General features: G+C 43.1%; 1 protein-coding gene across 1 annotated transcript in view; it reads left to right on the top strand.

The window, feature by feature from the left end:
* SLAIN2 (SLAIN motif family member 2) overlaps positions 1 to 23,028 on the top strand; it is a 54,732-nt gene that overhangs the window by 9,365 nt on the left and 22,339 nt on the right. Inside the window, exons 2-6 of the mRNA XM_065405268.1 lie at positions 3,928 to 4,076; positions 18,024 to 18,188; positions 19,444 to 19,605; positions 20,811 to 21,170; positions 22,874 to 23,011. Of these exons, the coding sequence (XP_065261340.1) occupies positions 3,928 to 4,076; positions 18,024 to 18,188; positions 19,444 to 19,605; positions 20,811 to 21,170; positions 22,874 to 23,011 (974 nt within the window). The remainder of the gene's footprint in view (positions 1 to 3,927; positions 4,077 to 18,023; positions 18,189 to 19,443; positions 19,606 to 20,810; positions 21,171 to 22,873; positions 23,012 to 23,028) is intronic.

Genomic DNA, 23,028 nt, shown 5'->3' with positions numbered 1-23,028 from the left:
TTATTCACTCTAATTTAAGGTTTTGAGTGCCAGTAATGCATTTTAACGTTTTTAGAAGGTCTCTTTCTATAAGTCTATAATATATAACTAAACTATTATTGTATGTAAAGTAAATAATTTTTTTTAAATGTTTAAGAAGCTTCATTTAAAATTAAAATGCAGAGCCCCCTGGACTGGTGGCCAGGACCCAGGCATTGTGAGTGCCACTGAAAATCAGCTCGTGTGCCGCCTTCAGCACGCTTGCCGTAGGTTGCCTACCCCTGGACTAGATGATCACAGTGGTCCCTTCTGGCCTTGGAATCTATGGAAATTGGCTGAAGCATGTTGACAAAGTGGCAAAGAGCTTGTGATATTTATTAAGGCGACAATGTCTTTACATTTACAGTGATTATGCCCAGGGAAGGGATGTATCAGATATTAAACTGAATGGTGGTAGTACACAGTTCATGGCAATCAGAGCTGTGATTAGAGCACAAGAGTCCTTTGTTCTCTGTCCTATGCTGTGCTGCTTCAGATTCTGTTGAGCTGCCCTTTCTTATGGGCAGAGTGTGTGCAAGCTGCTCCGCTGTCTAGAAGAGAATTATAGCAGCTGTAGCTGTAGTGCTGCCAGTGGTTCCTCCACCCCTAACGACCACTGATCTGAGGCCCTCAACTCAAAAAACAGAACAAAACAAAAACCTTGCCAATGCCGTTACGTTTACAGAACTAGAAGACTGCTCTAGTGAATAGTATGAATCATCTGTAAGGATACCATATAGTCACGGAGGTGATGGATTCTGTGACTTTAATGAACGTCTGTGACTTCTTCGGCTTCAGCTCCTGCAGCTGGGGCTGTCAGCCCTTGCGGTGGGCAGCCCTCTCAAATCCCCCACCCCACCCGTTATTTTTAATAAAAGTTACAGACGGGTTGCAGGCTTCTGTGAAGTTTTGTTTATTGCCCGCGACCTGTTTGGGACTTTTTCTAAAAATAATCGTGACAAAATCTTAACCTTAATCACCGTCACCTTTAGGAAGAATCAGGGATAAACTCTTAACCCCAGCTAGAGTATAGAAACGCACATTTTAACTTGCATTTATTTCTTTCACAAGGAAAAGGGTTTAGTCTTTTTTTTTTTTTTTTTTCTTCCCCTAAAGCCCTTATTTTCTCAGCCCGTATCTGCAGGGCTTGCAAGCCTCAAATCTTGTCTCTAAACATAGAATCTTTGCTCAGGAATTAACTTATTTAGACTTACATTAATGTTTATGTAATAGCTTGTCACTATCACCTGAATTGTCAGTCTCCACAGCATCAAGTTGTGATGTCGCAAGATTGATATTAGATGGAGAGCAACTTTGATCTCATAGGTCTTTCCTTTTGTAATTGTAGGATTAATCTACTGACAGTGATTATGCCCAGAGAAGGCATGTATCAGATATTAAACTGAATGGTGGTGGTACACAGGTCATGGCCATATGAGACACATTCCTTTATGATCTTTCATCTGGTAGAGAAATATAGTATCTCTTAGTTCCTTCATCTGTAAGTTTAAACCAGTCCACCAGGATGCTGAACTTTTAGTAAATGAAATGTAAGCTTTAACTTCCAGTATTCGGGTATTAATTAAAATTAAACATTGAGTAGAATCATGAACAAAATAATTCAGGAGACCAAAAGAGCTCCTAAAATAGAATATAAAATGGTCCAAGTAGTACTTAGCTGCAAAAAGAACCCTCTTTTGGTATTGCCAACTGAGCATTTAGAATCTCAGAAACTAGCAGAACAGTCGAATCAGTTTTTGTATTCTGTCTCTATTTTGCAGTATACCCGTTTATGTAAATGTGGTAAATAACATCACTTCATAGGAAAGGGAGCTAGTACTCCTTTCCCCCCCGATTTATGAAAAACTGGTAGATAACACTATGATGCTTAGCCTATTGGATATGAAAAAACAATTAAAACATCTCTTAGGGAGAAGTGGCTTAAAGCATGCTTTAAAAAAAAATGGTCTGCACATTCATTAGTTAGGGTCTTTTGTACCCTTCCCTTCCTCCCCCAAATCAAGTCTCTTCAGAAGGTCCACATAGGGAATGTCAATTTCTTTGTAAAGTTCATCAGCTCTATTCAACCAAGTTTTTAAACCTTGGCTGAGGAAAAGTCAGTTAATTTTTCTCTTCTGCTAGAGCTATGGAAAGTAATTACTGTGTTGCTGATGTAATTGGCCCAAAGGAAATAAGAATTTTTGACCATCTGTTTTGTATAGAAGAGTGGCTAACTTAGCTGTCATATGTTCCTAAACTACAATACGTAAGTTGGAATCCTGTTTAGTTGGAATTTAAAGGCTATCATTAGATAAATAGTTGATGGTAATGCAAGTCCTTATTCTGTTGTTTATTTCTGTGCGCATGTATTTAGAGCTCTTGCAGCAGCAAAAGCTAGAGTTAAGGTTGCAAGTTGGCTTCTATCGATATCCTGTAATTCATAACTTTCTCTTTTCTTTAGGGCTAAAACTTTCAAAGTTTGGATTTACCCTAAAGAGGAGATGATGATGTCTGATTTAAATCTCACTCTTTGGGGTACATGGCTGGGAAATATCATTTTCCCTTAAGAATTTTTTTGCGGGGGGGGGGGGGGGGAATACTCAGATGGCTGAACTTAAAAATTCAAACGTGTGGTTAGTCCTCAGTGAAGACTAGTTCCAGCTTTGGTTCAGAAAGAGAGCGTTAAGATTGGTTTATATGAAAGCATAACTGAACATTGTTTTACGTGAAAGGGCACTACAATATTTTATACTTTAGCTATTTACCTTTGGTACCATGGTGCCCAACTTTGTAGCCTCACTACTTGGTTATTCCTGTGGTTACCAGTTGCTGCAGCTTAATGTGTGCAGATGTATAAAAGCAGCTCCATATCTCCTTGATGCTTTCTTTCCTTTCTCTTAAAGTTAATGCCACTTTAAGGCCAAAACCATAAATGCATAAATCAGGATTTCCATATCACAATTAATATGCCCACATTACTAAACCTGGTCTGAAGATTTATTTTAAAGAAAAAAAATCTCTGGCAAATGTGTTTTTGGTTTTTAGAAGACTTGAAAATTTGACCTGGTTATAAAATGGCATAATTTGTATGCAATTCTTTGTACACTAAGTTGGTATAAAAAGTAACAATGCCTCTGATTTTCAGATAACAGTAGAAATTGGTGGGCGCTATAGGTGCTTAGCATATCTGAAAAGCAAATCCAGTATATCTGTATGTTATCAACTGAGCTTCTACTATGTAATATGAATTTAACTTTCTATGCTACAGACTTTTTCTGGCATTGCTATGTTGGTCATGGGTGTGAAGAGGTGTGATCTTGGACTAACACAGCTGTGCTGGCAAATGCCCCTAGAGTAGACACAGCTATACTGGGAAAACTGCACTTTTGCCAGTATAGCTCATCTTGCTTGGAGGGTGGGAATGGGGTTGGGGTTGGAAAAAAGCAATAGAAGTACAGTTTTGCTGGTATAAGCCACGTCTACACTAGGAGGACTTTGATAGTGTAGTTAGCAAAGCACTCCTAGTGTAGATCTGGCCTAGGTTTGTCAGATACCTCTTTTACACCACTTCAAGGGGCAACGTAAGTACTTACCACAATTTTTAAAAATTCTTCCTGCTTATTTTTTTGGAAGCTAGATAACTTTCCTCAGCTTTATTTGTATGTTGGTTGTGATTGTAGTGGCTGTGCTCTTGGGTATTGGATGATTCTCTTTCTTTGGAGTATTTGGAAGAGGGTTGGTGAGAAGAACACCACATTGATTTTATGAATGAACAAAGTAAATGTGCAGTTTGTCTACCAATGTTGATGTGTGCTCCCCTTTTGGTAGCTGAGAACAAAAATTGCATAGTACCTAGTATTTTCTTAAAATGCCCTCTTACCTAACATCATATAATTTTTCCTCTCTTAGGTTATATACGTCACCAAAGAAGAAACTGACTCCAGTGCAGAAATCTGTTAGTCCATTAGTTTGGTGCAGGCAGGTACTCGATTATCCAAGTCCTGATATTGAATGTGCTAAAAAATCACTGATCCACAGGCTTGAACAGATAATGTCAGGTGAGTTCATGCATCAGCACATGTGTTGACGTTGTGTTTTACATTTTAACATCAAACCTTGTTTTAGAATAAATATACATTATCTATATTCTGCCAGTGATTTGAGGGTTGGAGGAGTTTCTTCAATCTTAAGATTTTGTTACATTTCTCAGATGGCAATTCACTCTACCTATGTTTTGGGCCAGATAAATAGAAGAAAGGAGGAAGCAATAGACCATGTGAATCAGGGCCGGCTCTGGCTTTTTTGCTGCCCCAGGCAAAAAAGCCTCCCGCCGCCCCCCGGCGGGGAGCGTGGCAGGGGAGGGCGGCGAGCCCGGCCGGGGCCCCGCTCTCCCCGGCCGGCCGGAGCGCCGGGGGAGGGCGGCAGTTCCGCTGCGGCTCCGCTCTCCCCGGGTGAGCGCCGCCCCCCTCCAGGTGCCGCCCCAAGCACGTGCTTGGTAGGCTGCTGCCTGGAGCCGGCCCTGATGTGAATCATGATTCCCGTAGTTTATGCCTCCTGAGTAGTGATATTTTGGCCAGTTTCTGCTTCCTCTCAAGCCATAAATCTTTTTTTTTTTTTTTAAAGTCCAGCTGCTTAATCTGGAATTTGTCTGCTGCCTTAGTTAGAAGTCTAAACTCTTGATGGGAGAACAAAACTATCTGGCTGATAAACTCTGTGCATTTGCCCTTATACATTTAGATATGTATTAGCTCTGTGCTAAATCAGCTGGGGATTTTTTGTTTTGTTTTTTGTTCTTGGCTAAGGAGATGGAGACTGAGGTTAGTTAATAGTTTTGGGACACTGAATGGATTTTTCAGTAGATTTGGGATCTTGGTTATTCCTTTCCAAGATGATAGAGACTAATGTCTTAAAGATATAATTGGCCCTGAGATAAAGGAGCCACTTAACACTCAAAACTGCAGCTAATGACTGAGTGCCTGGTCCTGTGAAATGCTGATGAGGTCCCCACTCACAACTCCTGTTGATGTCCTAGTGGGAGTTAGGTACTTAATACCTAGCTGCCTGATTCTGACTTTAGTTCTCTCTTCTTTGCCAAATAGCACTACCTTACCATAATCCTTGACACTTATTTGCAACCTTTAACTCTCTCCTAAACTCCTCCTTTCTCTTCTGTCTCCATGTGGGATTTTGCTGACTTTTAAATAAAGTATCAACAAGATCTACTGTTAGAAAGAAAGGTAGATCACAACCTTTCCTCCTGCCCCCTCAACTTCATCCCCTCCCACTTATGAAGTTTAAACTCTCCCCTCCCCCTCCCCCCCCAACCTTTCTTTTCACTGACTTCTTCAAATTAAAGTTCTTGTCTCTACCAACCTCAAAAAATCCTCATCCATTATTGCACCTGCCGCTCATCTCCTTCTGATTCTATATCTCTAAGCAGACTGAATGTGCCGTTCCCTAGAGTTGCCATGTTCCTCCTCTTGAACTCCACCCTGGATCCCCTCTACCCTGACTTCTGCTCTCTTGATTTCATTTTGACTTCTTTCTGGCTAAAATCTCAAGGGCCTGATTTTCATTTTGGCTTCTCTGCTGCATTTTACAATCAGGCACACCCTCCTTCCTGATATCAAGTCCTCTCTAGGCTTTTATGACTCCTTGTTTGCTTCCTACCCTTGAAGTTCTGATGTCTCTTGGTGGGCCATTGCCCTTGTCTCCCACTCTGAGACCTACAGAGCTTTTTCCTCAGCTGTCTGTTACCCTTTTATACCCTTTATCTGGGGCAGTCTGATGTGTCTGTTTTCAACTACCGTCTTAACACTAACTCACAAATCTACCTTTCCATTCTGGACAGTCTTTTTCCACTACATCCCACATTTCAGCCTCTCTCTCTGACATCTCCTTCTGAATGTGTTGCTGTTAACTTAAACTTTGTGACAAAAAATAACTTTCCTCAGTTCTCCGCATTCTGTCACTTTAGACTATACTACCATTATCCCCATTACTGTCTTTAATATGAAAGTCTTGTTTCACCCCTCCCTCTTTCCTGCCCTTCACATATACTATCTTGCTTTTTAGCTCAAATATTCATCTTAACAATTTAGGAAAACTATTTCTTGTTAATTTAGTGCATATCTTGTGGAAGGCCTCCTAGACTGAAATACAAAGATTAGACTGAAATTCTGAACACTGAATTGTGCCCAGATATCACTGGGATCTCTGAACTTGTGCTTTTGCATATCATGGATCCAAATTCAAGGAGTTTGCAAGAAACTACACATTTCAGTTAAACTGAATGTAGAGGGCTAAATTCAGCCCTGGAATAAGCAACCACAATTCCATTGTCCAGGTCTTGAAAATCCCCCTTGCCAGTGCTAAGCAGTTTTCCTGTGAAAGTACCATCAGCTACTACAGAATTTAAGCTTTCATTTAAAAACATAAAATTCTAGCCCTGCTTGTGTGCATGAACCTTCCAAATATGAAACAAGCATTAAACCTAGAAGTGTTGTCTTGCTAAGTACACAGCCAGGCAGTTCTGCTGTTCAAGTCTTGCTGAGTTTAGGAGAGTGAAAACTAATCAGAACCCTGCAGGTAGCAGTGAAATTCAAAAGAATCATGTCAGTTTCACTTTGCTGATCGGGGGAACAATGAGCAGCAGTAGGGACTTGCACTAGAGCAGTGGTTTTCAACCTTTTTTTATTTGCGGATCCCTAAGAAATTTCCCTTTGAGGACCCCTTGGGAAATTTTAGACATAGTCCACGGACCCCTGGATTGAAAACCACTGCACTAGAGCTATTCACTGGAGAGCATTGCTTAAAAATAGAAACTGGAAGAGTTACAGTAATGAAGACACTTACCCTTCAGCTAAGCCAGAAAGTGACTGAGCAGTAGGATAGCAGAAAACTCCATCACAATGTGCAGGAATCTGGGAGAAGAATATGGCCTCTCCTCCCAGCCCACCTGGAGGTTCTTGAGTGGATAGGGAAAACATATGTTCCTCCCTCCAGCAGTCAAAGGGAAAATGGGGGTCATCAAATTTCAGGCAACTCCTAGTTCTAGAGGCTATAAAAGATGGAGAACCCCCTGAAGTAAGATTCAGGGAATCCCAGTACCTGCTCTTTTCTTAATAGCTAGAGTGGGCTTCCCTATTTTAGGCCTCTGTATGACTAATTGTAAAGCATTTAGATGCTATGTAATCTTGAATGTATTTATCCTCAAACATCCCTGTGAGGGATTATCTAATTCTAGGAGTACTTATGGCACCTTAGAGACTAACAAATTTATTAGAGCATAAGCTTTCGTGGGCTACAACCCACTTCTTCGGATGCATATAGAGTGAAACATATATTGAGGAGATATATATACACACATACAGAGAGCATGAACAGGTGGGAGTTGTCTTACCAACTCTGAGAGGCCAATTAAGTAAGAGGAAAAAAAACTTTTGAAGTGATAATCAAGATAGCTCAGTACAGACAGTTTGATAAGAAGCAAGTGTGAAAATACTTACAAGGGGAGATAGATTCAATGTTAGATTCAATAGATTCAGGCTCAGCCATTACAAACATTGAATCTATCTCCCCTTGTAAGTATTTTCACACTTGCTTCTTATCAAACTGTCTGTACTGAGCTATCTTGATTATCACTTCAAAAGTTTTTTTTTCTCTTACTTAATTGGCCTCTCAGAGTTGGTAAGACAACTCCCACCTGTTCATGCTCTCTGTATGTGTGTATATATATCTCCTCAATATATGTTTCACTCTATATGCATCCGAAGAAGTGGGTTGTAGCCCACGAAAGCTTATGCTCTAATAAATTTGTTAGTCTCTAAGGTGCCATAAGTACTCCTGTTCTTTTTGCGGATACAGACTAACACGGCTGCTACTCTGAAACCTATCTAATTCTACAAAGGGAACTGAGGCACGGACTAAGTGAGATTTGATCCTGGATCTCCCAAGTCCCAGGCTAGCATCTTAACGACTGGACCATTTTTGGTGTTGTCCTAGACATTGGGGTGTTCTTGTCTTATGTCTGTGGCTACTGGTATGTTCAGGTCCTGTGTATAGATGTCAACTGCTGTTGGGTTAGGCAGAAGAAAGATTAATATAATTTAGAAAAGTGTGGTAAATTTGAGGGGAGAGGAAAGGAAAAACAGGAAATGTAGGGAAATATGTGGGGAAGAATATTTTTGTATATGTATCTTAAAAAAAGAGAGAGAGATGGAGGGAGAGAAGGAAGAGGCACTGAAGACTCTATAGGAGATACCTATAAGAAAAGTGAATTAAATCAGGAAGGGGAAAAAATATAAACCTTCCCAAAAGATTAATGTAATAGTAATATTTTATCTTCCTGATTGCAGTCTCATTTTATATGTATGTGAAATTATAGGCAGGGCTGTTAGTACCACCTATTACTAATATTGCCCAACACTTCCCAAAACCTTAACTTTGCCACACTTTGATCTTAAATTTTCCATTCTGGGTGTCTGCCTCTAGCTAAAATTTTGAAATTTGGCATGGTGGTGGCCTTTGTATCAGGAATATGCTATTTGTTATCCCCATGAAAATCCAAGAATATTTGTTCAAGTTACATACCTTTGACAAATGTCAGTTCACATTTGCTAAATAGAGATTTTTCTGATTTTAGCAACTACAATCTCTGCAGATTCTATCCTCACTGAGCATACTTGAGCCCCTCACAGCTCCTAGTGCTTACTGGATTGTGCATGTTCCATCCCCACAGAGTAATTGAGCATGCTTCCTTCAGCGGAGGGTTATAGGGGCACAGCTGGAGGTTTCCTGTTCACAGCAATTCTGGGCTGGGGTAGGACCTGTCACTGGTACTGAGAGCAGGAAGCCTGTATCTCTTGTGTGCTCAGTGACCCCTTCTCTTCTCCCCCTCTGCCCCCCTTGCTGGCACCTTGGCAGCATGAAGGAGGAAGTTGGATTGAATGCAGAGGGGGACAAAAGCTGAACTAGGGAGACAGAAAGGATTAGATGGGGACAAGGAGTCTAAGACTGGGACTTGACAGGGAATTGGGGGAGAGACACTGGGACTGACTCGACAAAAAGACTGGGACAGGAGGCGGGGCTGGGGAGAAGAATTCTGGGAGCCGGTGTGGGAGGGAATGGTGACTGGGACTCTCTGGACGATGGGACTGGATTTAGGAGCCAGTGGAAGGGAAGAGAGACAGGTTTTACAAGGAGCTGGGATTAGAAACCAGTGTGGGAGAGGGAAGACAGATCTGACAAGGAGCTGAGGTGCGGTGGGGGAACTAGGATTGGCTGGGCAAAGTGATTAGGACAAGGAGCTAGGGACTGGAGAGTCTGAGGTTGGATCAGTGGCCTGGGGAAGGAGACTAGGACTGAGAACCAGAGGAGAGGGGGAGATAGATTGGACAAGAAGCCAGGAGTGGGAACTGGACTGGCTGAGCAAGGACTGGGGACATGGAGTTGGGACAGAAAGGGAAGCTTGGGACTCAGAGAGCCCAGCGAGGGAGACTTGGCTTGACTGAGCAGGGAGACTGGGATGAGACATTTGGAGGAGTGGAGTTGGTGACTGGGCAGGGGATTGTGACAATGAGCTAGTTGCGAGGAAGGGTCAGGGACTGGTTGCAGATAATGGGGCAGAAGAGTCTGTGTCCAGTAGAGCACACTCCCCTCCAGACCCTGGAATGGAACCCAAGGTTGCTGAATCTCACCATGCCTCTGCTGTCAGCAAATACCTGCGAAACTCACAGGTACAGTGGGTCTTATCTCCTTCTAGTCTAGTAGCAATGTTATGTGTCGTGGACCTAAGGGTTCTAACTCTGCTGATGATCCAGCTGGGGTCAATGTGGTGCCAAAAGATGGAATTATTAAAAATTCCATTTGCTTTTTAAAAAACCTAGGAAATTGCGCACACAGTATGTTTAAAGAACATTATAATAAAGTTTCAAAATCAAGAACTCAAAAGTTAGGAAATGCTAGAATTAAGGCTGCTTGTGGAACTTTAAATCAGCCCCCTTGGGCGCATGTAATTAAAGACTATCATAATACATGATTACATGTACCTGGCATGGACAACTTCTGCCCAAACAGTTCATTTGATCAAGTGATAAGCAACTGAAAATGGTTTTAAAATGGAAAGTGTTAAGCAGCCTCAGTAGGCAGTGCTACTAGCCCCACCTATACTATATAATATATATAATGTGAAATCGTCTATCCCTACATTGTGTATTAAACATATTGTGATTTTTTTTAAATTAAAAAATGGCTGGGGAGTCTTTGTGGTGTATGTTTCAAGGGTGTTTCACTGTTGGGTTTCTACATGACTGTAGTGCATGAGTGTCACCTGCTTGGTCGTCTCTCGTGAAACAGGGTTCTGGTTAAAGTATTCTGTCATTACTTTGCTCATAAAAATGGGTCATGCGGGTAGAGTGGAAAGGCTATCCAGGTGTCCTTGCATCATCATGTTCATATAAACCAAAACAGTCCTGGGTGGGATTAATTTAAGACTACTAAATGATTTCTTGAGCCTCTAAAACTAGGAAGTGAAACAGATTCTATTTTAAAAATCTTGAGTCAGTGCCTGATAACAGAATGCTGGCATCTATTTGCATTTATAAAAACCTGTTGCTTTTGCCTTTTTTTTGTTTGTTTGTTTGTTTGTTTGAAAAAATGTCCCAAAACAAAAAGGGGCAGGGAAGAGAGGTGGTATGGCAGTTTGGTGACAAGGGATGCAACTTAAATTGTGCTTTCACTGTGAAATCTTTGGGGCAGTCTGTCAGTTTTGTACAGTGCTGAGTATGTTGTCCATGCTTAAATATTTGGCATAAAAAGCAAGACTAGTATATAGTTCCTTATGTTGCACAAATCACTCTGGATATATGCATAACAACTATTACCATGTCACTCATGGAATGGAAAATCCATTTTTGAGTTAAGCATTGGACTTGTTTGGGGCCAGCTTTACACTTAATGACAGATTTTATTTCTGGTCAGTTTGAATTACTACTGAGGCTGCCAGAATAAGTTTGCCAGCCGTGATTTTCATTAAATTAAAAAGTTCTGGATTTCAGAAAGGTTGGCCATGATTCTGAAAACTGATCCATTAAAAAAAATTAGCTTAGGCATGAAATGCTAACGTACTTGAAAAAATCCTGTTGGGAACCTCATGATTTTTGCGAGAAGACGGGCGTAGATCAATTTGTTAATGTTACCTATCAAAAGTAGTTACTGTACATAGATTATGAATGTTTCCAAATGCAGACTTTTCTTTTCCTTGGGGAGACAGGGATGGGGAAAGACTATACATTGTTCTCGGGAATATTCTGAAAGTTCATGTGGAGCAGTATCGTTCATCCTGGATAAATTGTGACATGTATTAACAAGGAATTATAGGTGGGTCTGGTAGCACTGCTCATTAAGATGACCAGACACTTCCCATTATAAAAAACTGTTTTCATTGTAACAAGAATACTTGGCATTATATAGCACTTTATATGTTCAAACCACAGTTCCCAAGGCTTCATGTCAGTTGCAGCTTTGAGTGCTCAGCCCTTCTGCATATGAGACCTCAGGTCCTCAAGTCATGAACCAGAACATTGAGGAACACACTGTGAAAAGTTTTAAGTGACTTGCTCAGTATTGCCTAGGAACTCTGGCAGAGGTAACAGTAGAATCCAGATTCTCATTGTGGCATTCAGCTACTTTAGCCATGAGATCATCCTTTATCTTCCTGCAGCCCCGTTTTATTCACTGACACCTTCCAACTTCTACAGCCAATGAAGCAGGGGCCCTACAGAACAAGTTTCCTTCACTATCCAACCCTGAGTCATCTCCAGAGTAGGTTCATCCTGTACACCAGAGTTCCTCAGAGTGTGGGGCGTGGAGGACCATTCAGGTGGGGGGCACGGCTCGTGCCCAGCCCAACCCCTACAGGGGCTGTAGGGGGCCACCACCCAACTCCGCTCCTGGCCCTGGCCCCAGCTGCCAAGCCCGCACCCAGAGTCCCCTTCCCCTCTCCACGACCCTCCCCCTTCCCTGGCCCCAAGCTGCGGCCCCGCTCCTAACCATGGCCTGGGGGGGAGTGCAGACAGAGATAAGAGGGGGCATGACCCTGGAAATTTTGGTGACCACTGCTGTATATAGAATGAGAGATTCTGTGGAAAGAATAGTATGTGACTATGTAATTAAAGACTGTATCGTAATCCATATGCACAAGAAGGCCGAATTAAGATTGCACAGACACTCTTAATTTTGGCATTTCTTAATTTTTGAGCTCTTGATTTTGCAATCTTAACATTCTTTTAATATATCTTTGTGTGTATACAGTGTGTATATATATGTTATAATACAGAGCAGGCCTGTTTTTACTATTTTGGCCTTTTACAGATGAACGGGGGATTGGGTTCACCTTTTTTTTTTTTTTTTTTTTTACACACAAGTGGTGGGGACTGTTTCTTTTGGCATGAGGATCAAGGTTCAGTTGGAACATAAAGGAGATCAGTTTTTACACTTGGATCAGGGGAGATTCAATATCAAGAGAACTCTGGTCCATCTTATCAGAAGATTATCTGCTTAGAATTCCAGATCCTGTTCTAAATTAGATGCATTTTGTAATACAACTGCATTCGTTCTGTTCTAAACACTGTATTCTGTGAACTTGTATAATATTGATAATTCAGTTGTACTATGAGATAGAATACCTTCAATAGTCAAGGAGCTAGCTTTAATAAGGGAAGTCAAATTTGCCTTTTTTCCCTTGGAGTTTTCATTCATAGTGTAGTACAGGGGTTGGCAACCTATGGCACGTGTGCCAAAGATGGCATGCGAGCTGATTTTTAATGGCACGCTGCTGGCTGCCCGAGTCCTGAGGACACGCAGCCAGTGAGGGGCAGAGCCCGCGCTGCCCCAGAGAGGAGCCACTGCCTGGGGGCGTGGAGGGGCCCGCTCACCTGGGCCACCTTGGTATAGCTGGCCATGGTGGATTGGCGGCACGCCGGGGGAGCGGGTTCGCTGCCGGACCCGGTCCCGACTCCCGGCGGCAGTAAGCGGGGGCGGTGGAGGCAGGAGAGGCCGGTGGCGGTAGCAGCGCCGGCTGCTGAGCGTCCCCGGGAGGAGGCGCCCGGCTGCGGCCATGGATTGGTACTTGCTGGGAGGAGCGGAGAGCCCCGCGGCGCTGAACGCACAGTAGGTGCGGGCGGGCGGGAATCGGTGATGGCCAGATTGCCCTGGAGTGAGGAGCTCGCATACCGCGGGGTCATGCGCCGCCCGGAGCGGCTCCTCCAGACACAGCCAGAGGGGAGACTCTCGCCGGGGGGGCGCTAGTTGCGCTCGTGCGGTGCGCTGCGGGGCCCTGAGTGGGTGAGCCAGCTGGGGGCCGCAGGAGTGGGGGGAGCCCTCTGCCCTGACCCCCCCCTCACACACACCCAACCCTCTGCCCTGAGCCTTGACCCCCACCCAGCCCTCTGCCCTGAGCCCTGCAGTCCCGCACACCCCCCAGGCCTGTGGCCTGAGCCCTGCAGTCCCGCACGCCCCCCAGGCCCATGCCCTGAGCTCTGTGCCCCGCACACACCTCAGGCCCTTGCCCTGAGCCCTGTACCCCCCTCACACACACCCAGCCCTGACTCTGGCACCCCCACACATACCCAGTCCCCCCCCCGCCCTGACACCTGCACCCCGCTCACATGCCCCCAGCCCTCTGCCTTGACTCTTGCACCCCCCCACATACCCAGCACCCCCACACCCCATGCACCCCCCCATATCCTGACTCTTGCCCCCCCCACATCCCCACCCTGAGCACCAAACAGGAGCTCCTGCACCCCTCGCCCCAAATGGGAGCTGCCCACACCCAAATCTCCTGCCCCAACCCTGAGCTCCCTCCCTCATTCTAGCTCCTGGCCAGACCCTTCACCCCCAGCCCTGTGCTCAGTGCACTCCCACCCTCAGCTCAGTGCAGAGAGAGGAAGAGAATGGGCCAGAACCAGGGAGAAGGTAGGTACCCACTGTATGTGGGCAGGGCCGGGACCCCAGACCAGCAGCGGGCTGAGCGGGTCCGGCAGCCGGCATCCCGGCTGGCAGGAGCTGGCGGACGGAACCCCTGAGCGGCAGTGGGCTGTGGGGTCCCGGCCACCGGCCCCGCACAGCCCGCTGCCGGTCTGGGGTTCTGGCTGCCAGACCCTTGCCAGCCGAGGTCCCGGCCGCAGGCCCCGCTCAGGCCGCTGCCGGCCTAGGTGAACAGAACCCCAGACCAGCAGCGGGCTGAGCGGGCCGGCAGCGTAAGATCAACATTTTAATTTAATTTTAAATGAAGCTTCTTAAACATTTTGAAAACCTTGTTTATTTTACAATACAACAATAGTTTAGTTATATAATACATAGACTTATAGAGAGAGACCTTCTAAAAAACATTAAAATGTATTACCGGCACACGAAACCTTAAATCAGAGTGAATAAATGAAGACTCGGCACACCACTTCTGAAAGGTTGCCGACCCCTGGTGTAGTAAGATGAGTTAAGTTAGAAGATTAATTTCCTAATCAAAGTGTAATGCATGTATTAAACTACAAATAGACTACCCTTTTTAAGCGGACACACTTGAACAGGTATAATAGATCAATCTGAAGTAATCATAGCTGTGGGATGTTTACATCCTGTTTTTCAGTGACCTGAGATGTAGTGCTATCTAAGTAGTTAAGTATACTGTGAACTTAATCTGAAAACAATATACCCCGTATATACTCATTCATTAGCCCATTCGTTTATAAGCCGACCCCCCAAGATGGTTAGGTAAAAATAGCAAAAACTGTATGACTCTTTCATAAGCCGACCCTATATTTCAAGGGTTGGCAAACTTTGGCTCCCAGCCGTCAGGGTAAGCTGCTGGTGGGTCGGGATGTTTTGTTTACCTCGAGCATCTGCAGGCATGGAGCCCCGCAGCTCCCTGTGGCCCGCAGCTCCCATTGGCTGGGAACGGCGAACTGCGGCCACAGGGAGCTGAGGGGCTCCATGCCTGCAGACGCTCCAAGTAAACAAAACGACAGTGTATTAGATATTCAATTAAATGATTCCATAGAGTTTAAAATCATCTAATTTTGGTGTAGACCCGTTTATAAGCCAATCCACGCTCTTTGATGCATCACATTTTTACCAAAAATATTCGGCTTATGAACGAGTATATACGGTAACCTTGGAGCCACTCAAGATCCAAACTGAAAAAATTAGGCTAAAAAGCAGGGACATAAGAAATGTCCTAATAAGAACTGCTAGGTTGTGGAATAACCTTGCAACAGTAGAGGTGGAGCCCTATTGACTGGACAAAATATTAAAAACAATAGAAAATACACAGTAGTGAACAATCCTGCACTACTGGGAGAAAAACTCTATTGTACTCGTCCAAAATATACTGGTCCATTATAAGCTACAGCATGTTTAACAGCTAATGTAGGCTAACTATAGTGTGATAACTTTGATACATTAAACATTTATTTGCCCTCATGAGCAGAGAAAGTTTCTGAAGCAAGAATAATAGCTTATAAAATTTTGCTATTTGAACAGATATTGATCACAAATAAGCAACCATTTGACCTCTCTGAATGAGGCATTTCACCCCAAAGTATTACATTCCTCTTACACCAACATACAAAACCCAGAGGAAGTAACGCTGGCAGCAAGGACAGTTTACTCTTAATTAAACAATGTTTCAGTGTAAATTTTGCTGCTGTAGCAGTGCACTTCAATTATTTCAATAAAGAATCTGTCACGTACCCCTGGTTATATTGTTTCTGATCCCGAGGTAGAATAGTAGTATATCTTCACCATTCAGCTTTATCTGAAGCTTTTTCTTTTGTGCAAAATAAATAAATATTCAGATAGACTTGAGCAATACTAAGAACGGTGTTTTGTTTAGGGTTTTTTGTTTTTTTTACAGTAAAACATCTGGGAGTTAACATGTTAGTTTTTTAGGTATACAGGGTGCTGTGAAACTCTGGAGACCTCATTTGAATAATTGTGAATCATCTTGCTTGTCAGCCAAACTATTTGCACTTTTATGATCTCTCGAGATTTTAGTGACACTTGTGTCACCACAGCCTTATTTTGTCATTCTTCTATAGCACGAAGGTACTTTAAGCCTCAGGTAGGGTAGAGATCTTCATGGATGACAATTTAGTGGCAGTTCTGTAGTATGGGTCATGCAAATACTACTTTTTAAAATATTTTGTGTACACTTCCGAAGTGTTTTGAATTGTAGTCAAGTCACTTTGAATCCTAGACAAAGGTAGACTTGATTGAAGAATTTTCCCTTTAGATCAGATGATGATATTGTGTTTAAGAAGTAATGACACCACTAGGGGAGACAAAGAGCTGTGGTGTCTCAATGTGCATACAGTTTGCAACTGTACATCTTTCATCATACCCAGATGGTTTCATTAATATACTATCCAAGTGACTAGCTAAGGCAGGGATGGGCAAACTATGGCCCGGGGGCTGCATCTGGCCTTCCAGACATTTTAATCCAGCCCTCGAGCTCCCGCTGGGTAGTGGGGCTTGCCCTGCTCCAGTGCTCCAGCCAGGGAGTGGGGTCGGGGGCTTGCCCCGCTCCGCACGGCTCCTGGAAGCAGCAGCATGTCCCCCCTCCGGCTCCTATGCGGAGGGGCAGCCAGGAGGCTCTGCACGCTGCCCCTGCAGCTCCCATGGCGAGGAACTGCGGCCAATGGGAGCTGCAGGGGCAGCGCCTGTGGATGGGGCAGGCGCAGAGCTGTCTGGCTGCGCCTCCACGTAGGAGCTGGATGGGGGACATGCTGCTGCTTCTGGGAGCTGCTTGAGGTAAGTGCCACCCGAAGCCTGCACCCCTGACCCCCTTCCGCGCCCCAGCCCCCTGCCCCAGCCCTGATCCCCCTGCTGCCCTCGAACCCCTCGGTCCCAGCCCAGAGCACACTCCTCACTCCCAACCCCTCATCCCCAGAGCCTGCACCCCCAGCTGGAGCCTGCACGCACCCCCGCACCCCAACCCCCAATTTTGTGAGCATTCATGACCTGCCATACAATTTCCATACCCAGATGTGACCCTCGGGCCAAAAAGTTTGCCCACCCCTGAGCTAAGGGCTTGTATAAGAGTTAGCTGGATGAGGCTCAACTAGAATGAGAATAGAAGGTTATTCTGGTAGGCTGCCATTGACTCCTTTGTCTGAGGTATCCTATTACTCACTTTACATCTGAAGGTCGTCTTATATACGTACAACTGGTTTTTTGGATGTTGAGGGCAACAGCTGTAGAGCAATGACCAAGAGCGCTTTTCCTGTTTGTACTTTGGAAAGAAAAAGGTCACAATTTTCTTGTCATTGCGAGCATGTTTTGGCAGTCAGAACTTTGTCCTTCCCAAGTGCATCATGAATTGTGTATGGTTGCTTCAGAAGCCTGCTCAACTAGTACCAAATGCAGTTGCCCTCTTGCTTAGCAGCCCTCTTTGCATGGATATCTGCAGTGGCTTCCATTTTGCTTGTGTGCAATTCAAGTTGGTTCACCTTAACGTTTTCTGTCCTGAGTACCTTAGAGACTGCTTTTATATTTGTTACTATGGCAGTTAACAATAGCCAAGGTGCTTGAGCCTGTCCTGTAAAAAGGGGGAAGCCTAGAGTCTGGTATTTTATGGAGGAGTTTGCTTCACTTTTCCTTTCCACCCCCACAGTCTGAGCTATAGGGCACTCTACAAGGCTTATCTACTGGTCTTTAGAAGCGGAGGTGAGTTAAGTGGTGTGGATTTAGTCCTATTGAGTTGGGTGAGGAAAACTTGTTAGGGTTATTGTTCTCTCATTTTTTGGGTGTATTTTTTATGATTGTATGTGTCTGGAACCTAAGATAGGCACTTCTTGTAAACCTAAAAACACAATGTTTTTCTGGTGACTGAATTGTTTTACTTGAATTGCCTAGTAACATAATCATGTTGAATTACTTTAAATACTACTGTATCTATGTTGATCTTCACCAATTCCTTCAATGTGGCTTTTTCCCCCCTTTTCATACAGTCCTCAAGAGACCGAGTTTGTACAGTAATCCTTTCAGTGCGGTCAGTTACACAAGCCCTTATAGTCCAAATGCTAGCAGCCCCTACAGCAGTGGTTTCAACTCGCCTTCCTCAACACCAGTGAAACCCCCTTTAGTGAAACAGCTCGTATTTCCTGGTAGCTCAGGTAAGTTTCTGTTCTAAAAACATTGTGTGCTCTTGAGTTGTGGGTTGGACTAGCAAGGAGTTAAAGCTTATGTGGATAAGAAAAGATAATATACACTACTAACAACTTGAGTTTCAGTAGGAAGCCTGCATCATATGTAAGATACTAACTTTATAGGAAAAGTATTTGGCCGGCTTATTTTGGCATGAGGTATAGTTATGCTGTTTCCCTCTGGGTCTTTTCTGTACTAGTCAAGTACCGTTACATGGACAAATAATGCATGTAACTTAATTGTATGGATATGAGTCATATTGCATTTATTAAAAGGTTTGGTACAGCTTTTTGGAATATATGTTTATAATGGTTATCTGCACTAATATGGCTGCAAAGCCTACAATTCTCTTATGCACTGAGGCACTGGTATAGCCAGCATCAGTGCAGGTGGTGTAGAATCTTGTGGTACCAACAACCATACAATCTTGGTGTGAAGTAAGAGTGTGTGTGTGTGTGTGTGTGTGTGTATGAAAGGTATGTCGTGAAACTGCAGTCTGACACACATACAATAACCTTTGACAGTTTTTTGCCTTTATCTTTGGCTTTTTGACTGTCAGTTTCTCTGGGACATCAGCAGACCTATTGGAGAATGGGGAAGGCATCGGAAATGTGAAAGACTTTCTAGCAGCTTGTACAGTTCTGCAAATGTTGATTAATAGAACAACTTTAAACAAATAGTATTGGTTACTGGATGTATACAAAAATATTTTTTACCTAAGTTACATAAGTATTAAATTCCAGTTACATATTTAAGATTGTAAGTTAACACGTTGTTTATGCAGTTATCAGCAAATCTCTTGAAGTTTACCTCTTGAAAATAAACTCTCTTGAAGTTTATAAATTCATAGATTCTAAGGCCAGCAAGGACCCCTGTAATAATGTAGTGTGCTCTCCTGTATAACACAGGCCATAGGACTTCCCCAAAATAATTCTGGTTTAAACTAGAGCACATCTTTTAGAAAAACATCCAATTTTGTGGAGAATCCACCACAATGCTTGAAAATGGTTTCAATGGTTAATTACCCTCACTGTTTTTTAAAAAGCCTTATTCCCTGTCTGAATTTGTCTAGTGAATTAGTTGTTTTGCTAGATAGTGGGACATCCAGCCTTTCATCCACTAGTAGCCACCGAACTACTATGAAAAACTAGTAGCTACTGAGCAATTGAAATACACTGCAGTGTATTTTGTGGGTTTTACTTTAAGTTCTTTATTCTTGTACAGGTCATTTTAAAAGTTCAGCAGATAGAAATCCTTCACTAAGCCCACAGTCCTCTATAGACAGTGAATTAAGTGCTTCAGAAATGGATGAAGACTCTATTGGATCAAATTACAAGCTAACTAATGTCTCAGATGTGCAAATTCTAGCTCGGATGCAGGAGGAAAGTAAGTATTTTGCATACTGAAAGGCAACTCTTCTTTGATTACATAATTCCTTTAAACTTCAGCTGCAGACATTTTTAACTTTCTTACGCAGCAATGGGGGAAAGAATGGTAGAGGAGCGAGCAGGAGTTGCTGAGACTTATCAAATAGATGGCCCTAATGGTAAAGTTAGAGCAATGAACTACTACATGGGAAAACCAGGTTTGAAATGGTCCCCCAAACTTGTACTTTGGGCCAGAAGTCCTTAAAAGGTGGGTGAGGCATTGCACACTAAGTTGTTGGAGGGGATGGGGATGGAAAATAGGTATAGGTTTTATGCAGTTCTGCAAACTTTGGCACTTTCTGTAACATGACTGGCTGATCCTTTTGCCTTCTGGTTAGAGGAGGATAAAGTTGCTGTAAGGAGTTGGATTTAGAGGTAAGGGGCAAAAGAAATACAGGCAGACAGGAGGGGCAAATTGATAGCCCGCAGTGGACTTTTTAAAAATGCTAGTTGGACTCACCTATTATCCTAAGTCCCTTCTTCAGGGGACAAGTACTGCTTTAGCATGCATCTGGCTTGGTGAGCTCAGTGCTCAAAGCCTGGAGAATAAATTCTTTTGTCCACAGAACAGGTACAGATGGGAAAAGCAGTCATGCACTTGATGTAGCCTTTTGTCCATTTTGTTTTTAGCTTCTGTGGAGATTGCCAAAGGTGCTAATTATCATGGTTACTAATCTACCAGAATAGTTCTCAAACTGTCTTGTGGCCCACTTGCTGGTGGTCTACGTATAGAGCTGGCTGATCACACAAGTCTTACTTCCAGTTGCTTATTGGTGCTGTTAGTAAGAAATACATTTAATATTCTTCCTAATATTATTTTTCTAGGTAAGTAATTGCTGTAGTTGTCAGTGTTCTGATGCAGATATGAGGGGGAGGTGAGCAACCAAAAATATAAGATGTGGTCCACACTATGGAAAAAAACAAGATTGAGGAACCCGTCACAGGAAAGGGACCGAGATCAGCTCCTTATTTCACATAGGCTACCAACTATCAGATAACTTTGTTGGTACAGATCTGGGATGAAATGGAATCCTCAAATAAGAGGAACTAGGATTTGCTAAATATGACTTTGAACTTGGGGTAGGTATTTGTATACACCATCTATATAGTATTATCCATTTCTAGTCTAAAATAATCTGTAAACAATGTTCTTACTGTTGTCAGGTCTCCGGCAGGAGTATGCAGCCACTACTTCTCGACGTAGTTCTGGTTCCTCTTGCAATTCTACAAGACGAGGTACGTTTAGTGATCAGGAACTTGATGCACAGAGCTTAGAGGATGAAGAAGACAGTACACATCATGCAGTGCATCCGGCTGTTAACAAGTTCTCACCATCGCCACGCAACTCACCATGGCCCTCACCAAAGCAGTCTCCCAGGAATTCTCCTCGTTCTCGATCACCTGCTCGAGGTCTGGAATATAACAGAGTGTCACCCCAGCCTATGATTAGCCGCTTACAGCAACCTCGTCTTTCGCTTCAAGGCCATCCTACGGATTTACAGACTAGCAATGTCAAAAGTGAAGGTAAAGAGCTTTGTCTCAAATGTGTGCACTGAGCACTAATGCAGTAGTATAGTGTTGTAAATAAATGTAGCGCTCAGTTTGCAATGTGAGTGATCAATAACTTGTGGCAAACCTGGTAAACCTAAGCTATCCGAAAAAAATACAAAGGCTCTTATATGGATACCAGTGAGACTGAGAGCTCTCACACTTGTATTTTTTTTACTTCAATCCAGTGACATGAGGGATTATATACCTATTTCCTGCATCTGACTAACTGTATTTCTTCTAAATCAGGATGGCCCAGTGAACAGCCACTCATCCTGATAAAACAGCTGTCCTCCCACTCCCATCTAAAGCACTTCTCACTTGGATGAACTCCAGCATTACTTGGGCTGGGGACATATGGAGCAGCTACTGAGTTCTGTCCTAATCCCTGCAGATCATAGAAGCTCCACAGGGACAAATAACCAAGGTGCTGCGATACTTTAGTGGATGTGGTATTAAAACCTAGCTAGAATGCCCAGAACAGGGAAATGCCATGTGTTGGGCAGGGAAGGTCTTTCCAGTCCTTCTATTCAACAAGTTGGCGGGGGTGTGAGTATGGGCATTCCCTGGAAGATGACCGTCTCAAACTATGGCCCTGTTAAATTGAGTCTAATGTACAGACAAAAGATACTTACTTAGGTTATGTCTACACTGTGCACCCTACAGCAGCGCAGCTGTGCCGCTGCAGCCACACTGCTGTAAGGTGCACAGTGTAGCCAGGAAAAAGCTCTCCCGGCGACAAAATAAAACTACCCCCAACAATGGGCAGTAGCATTGTCGACAGGAGAGTGGCTCCTGCTGACGAAGCGCTGTCCACACCGGTGCTTTTCGGCATTAAAACTTTTGGTGTTCAGGGGTGTGTTTGTTTTATTTTTTCACATCGCTGAGCGACAGAAGTTTTAACGATGAAAATGCCGGTGTAGACATGACCTTAGAAAGCTGTTAATTGTTTAAAATGCAGATTGGAAACCTATGTAAGAATATGCACTTTTGTGTAATGTGTTTAATGGCTTGGACTTTAGTTTTTGAATTTTAAAGATCCCATGGTGCTCTTTGCAAAAACACAAGTGTTAACCCTGGCATCTTGGCACAAATTCCATTCTGGATAATTGTGCCTACCTAAAACTATATGCAGTTTCCGTTAGATACAGTGTCTTGTCAAAATAAACTGTACTGTTAAGTAACGACCATGTTTCACCTCAGATGATTGCACTTCAGAAGTAGGTGGAATGAATCTTTCTTTTTTTTAATTTATATATAGATTGGAAACTGTGTAATTATATAATACTTTTTCAAAAACTGTTACTTAGGCATAAATTGATGGGAAAAATTACTATGGTCAAACATTGTGTAATATATAGCACAAAAAATCATGGGTTCACAATGCAGATAATCTTTAAGAGTTTCAAAATCAGCTATATTTCTGACTTGCACACAGCAAAATTGCTAAGTATTTGGGAAGAAAATACATGCAGAATATTTCATACATGAGGCATAAGAAAATAATTATGTAATCTGTAGAACAGTAGGATGGTCTAAATAGTATTTAGTTTTTAATTTGCAGTGCAGTTTTATACAGCAAAATTAATTTTCAGGTCAGTTTTTGAAGAACGTCAGTTATGTTGTCAGTCTTCTGCATCAGATTGTACGTTGTGTCTTTGTATTGTTTTTTTATACAGAAAAACTAAGGCGTAGTCTTCCAAACCTGTCCAGGACATCTAACATCCATGCTGAGTCTGTGAAAAACAGCAGAAGTGATTCAAATTTTCAAGTGCCAAATGGAGGAATACCTCGCATTCAACCTCAGGCTTCAGCCAGTAAGTATCTTTACAGT

The sequence above is a fragment of the Emys orbicularis genome, chromosome 5 (assembly GCF_028017835.1).
Source record: "Emys orbicularis isolate rEmyOrb1 chromosome 5, rEmyOrb1.hap1, whole genome shotgun sequence".
NCBI lineage: Eukaryota > Metazoa > Chordata > Testudines > Emydidae > Emys > Emys orbicularis.
The sequence above is the reverse complement of the archived record's forward strand: the minus strand, read 5'-3'. Positions and strand labels throughout refer to the sequence as shown.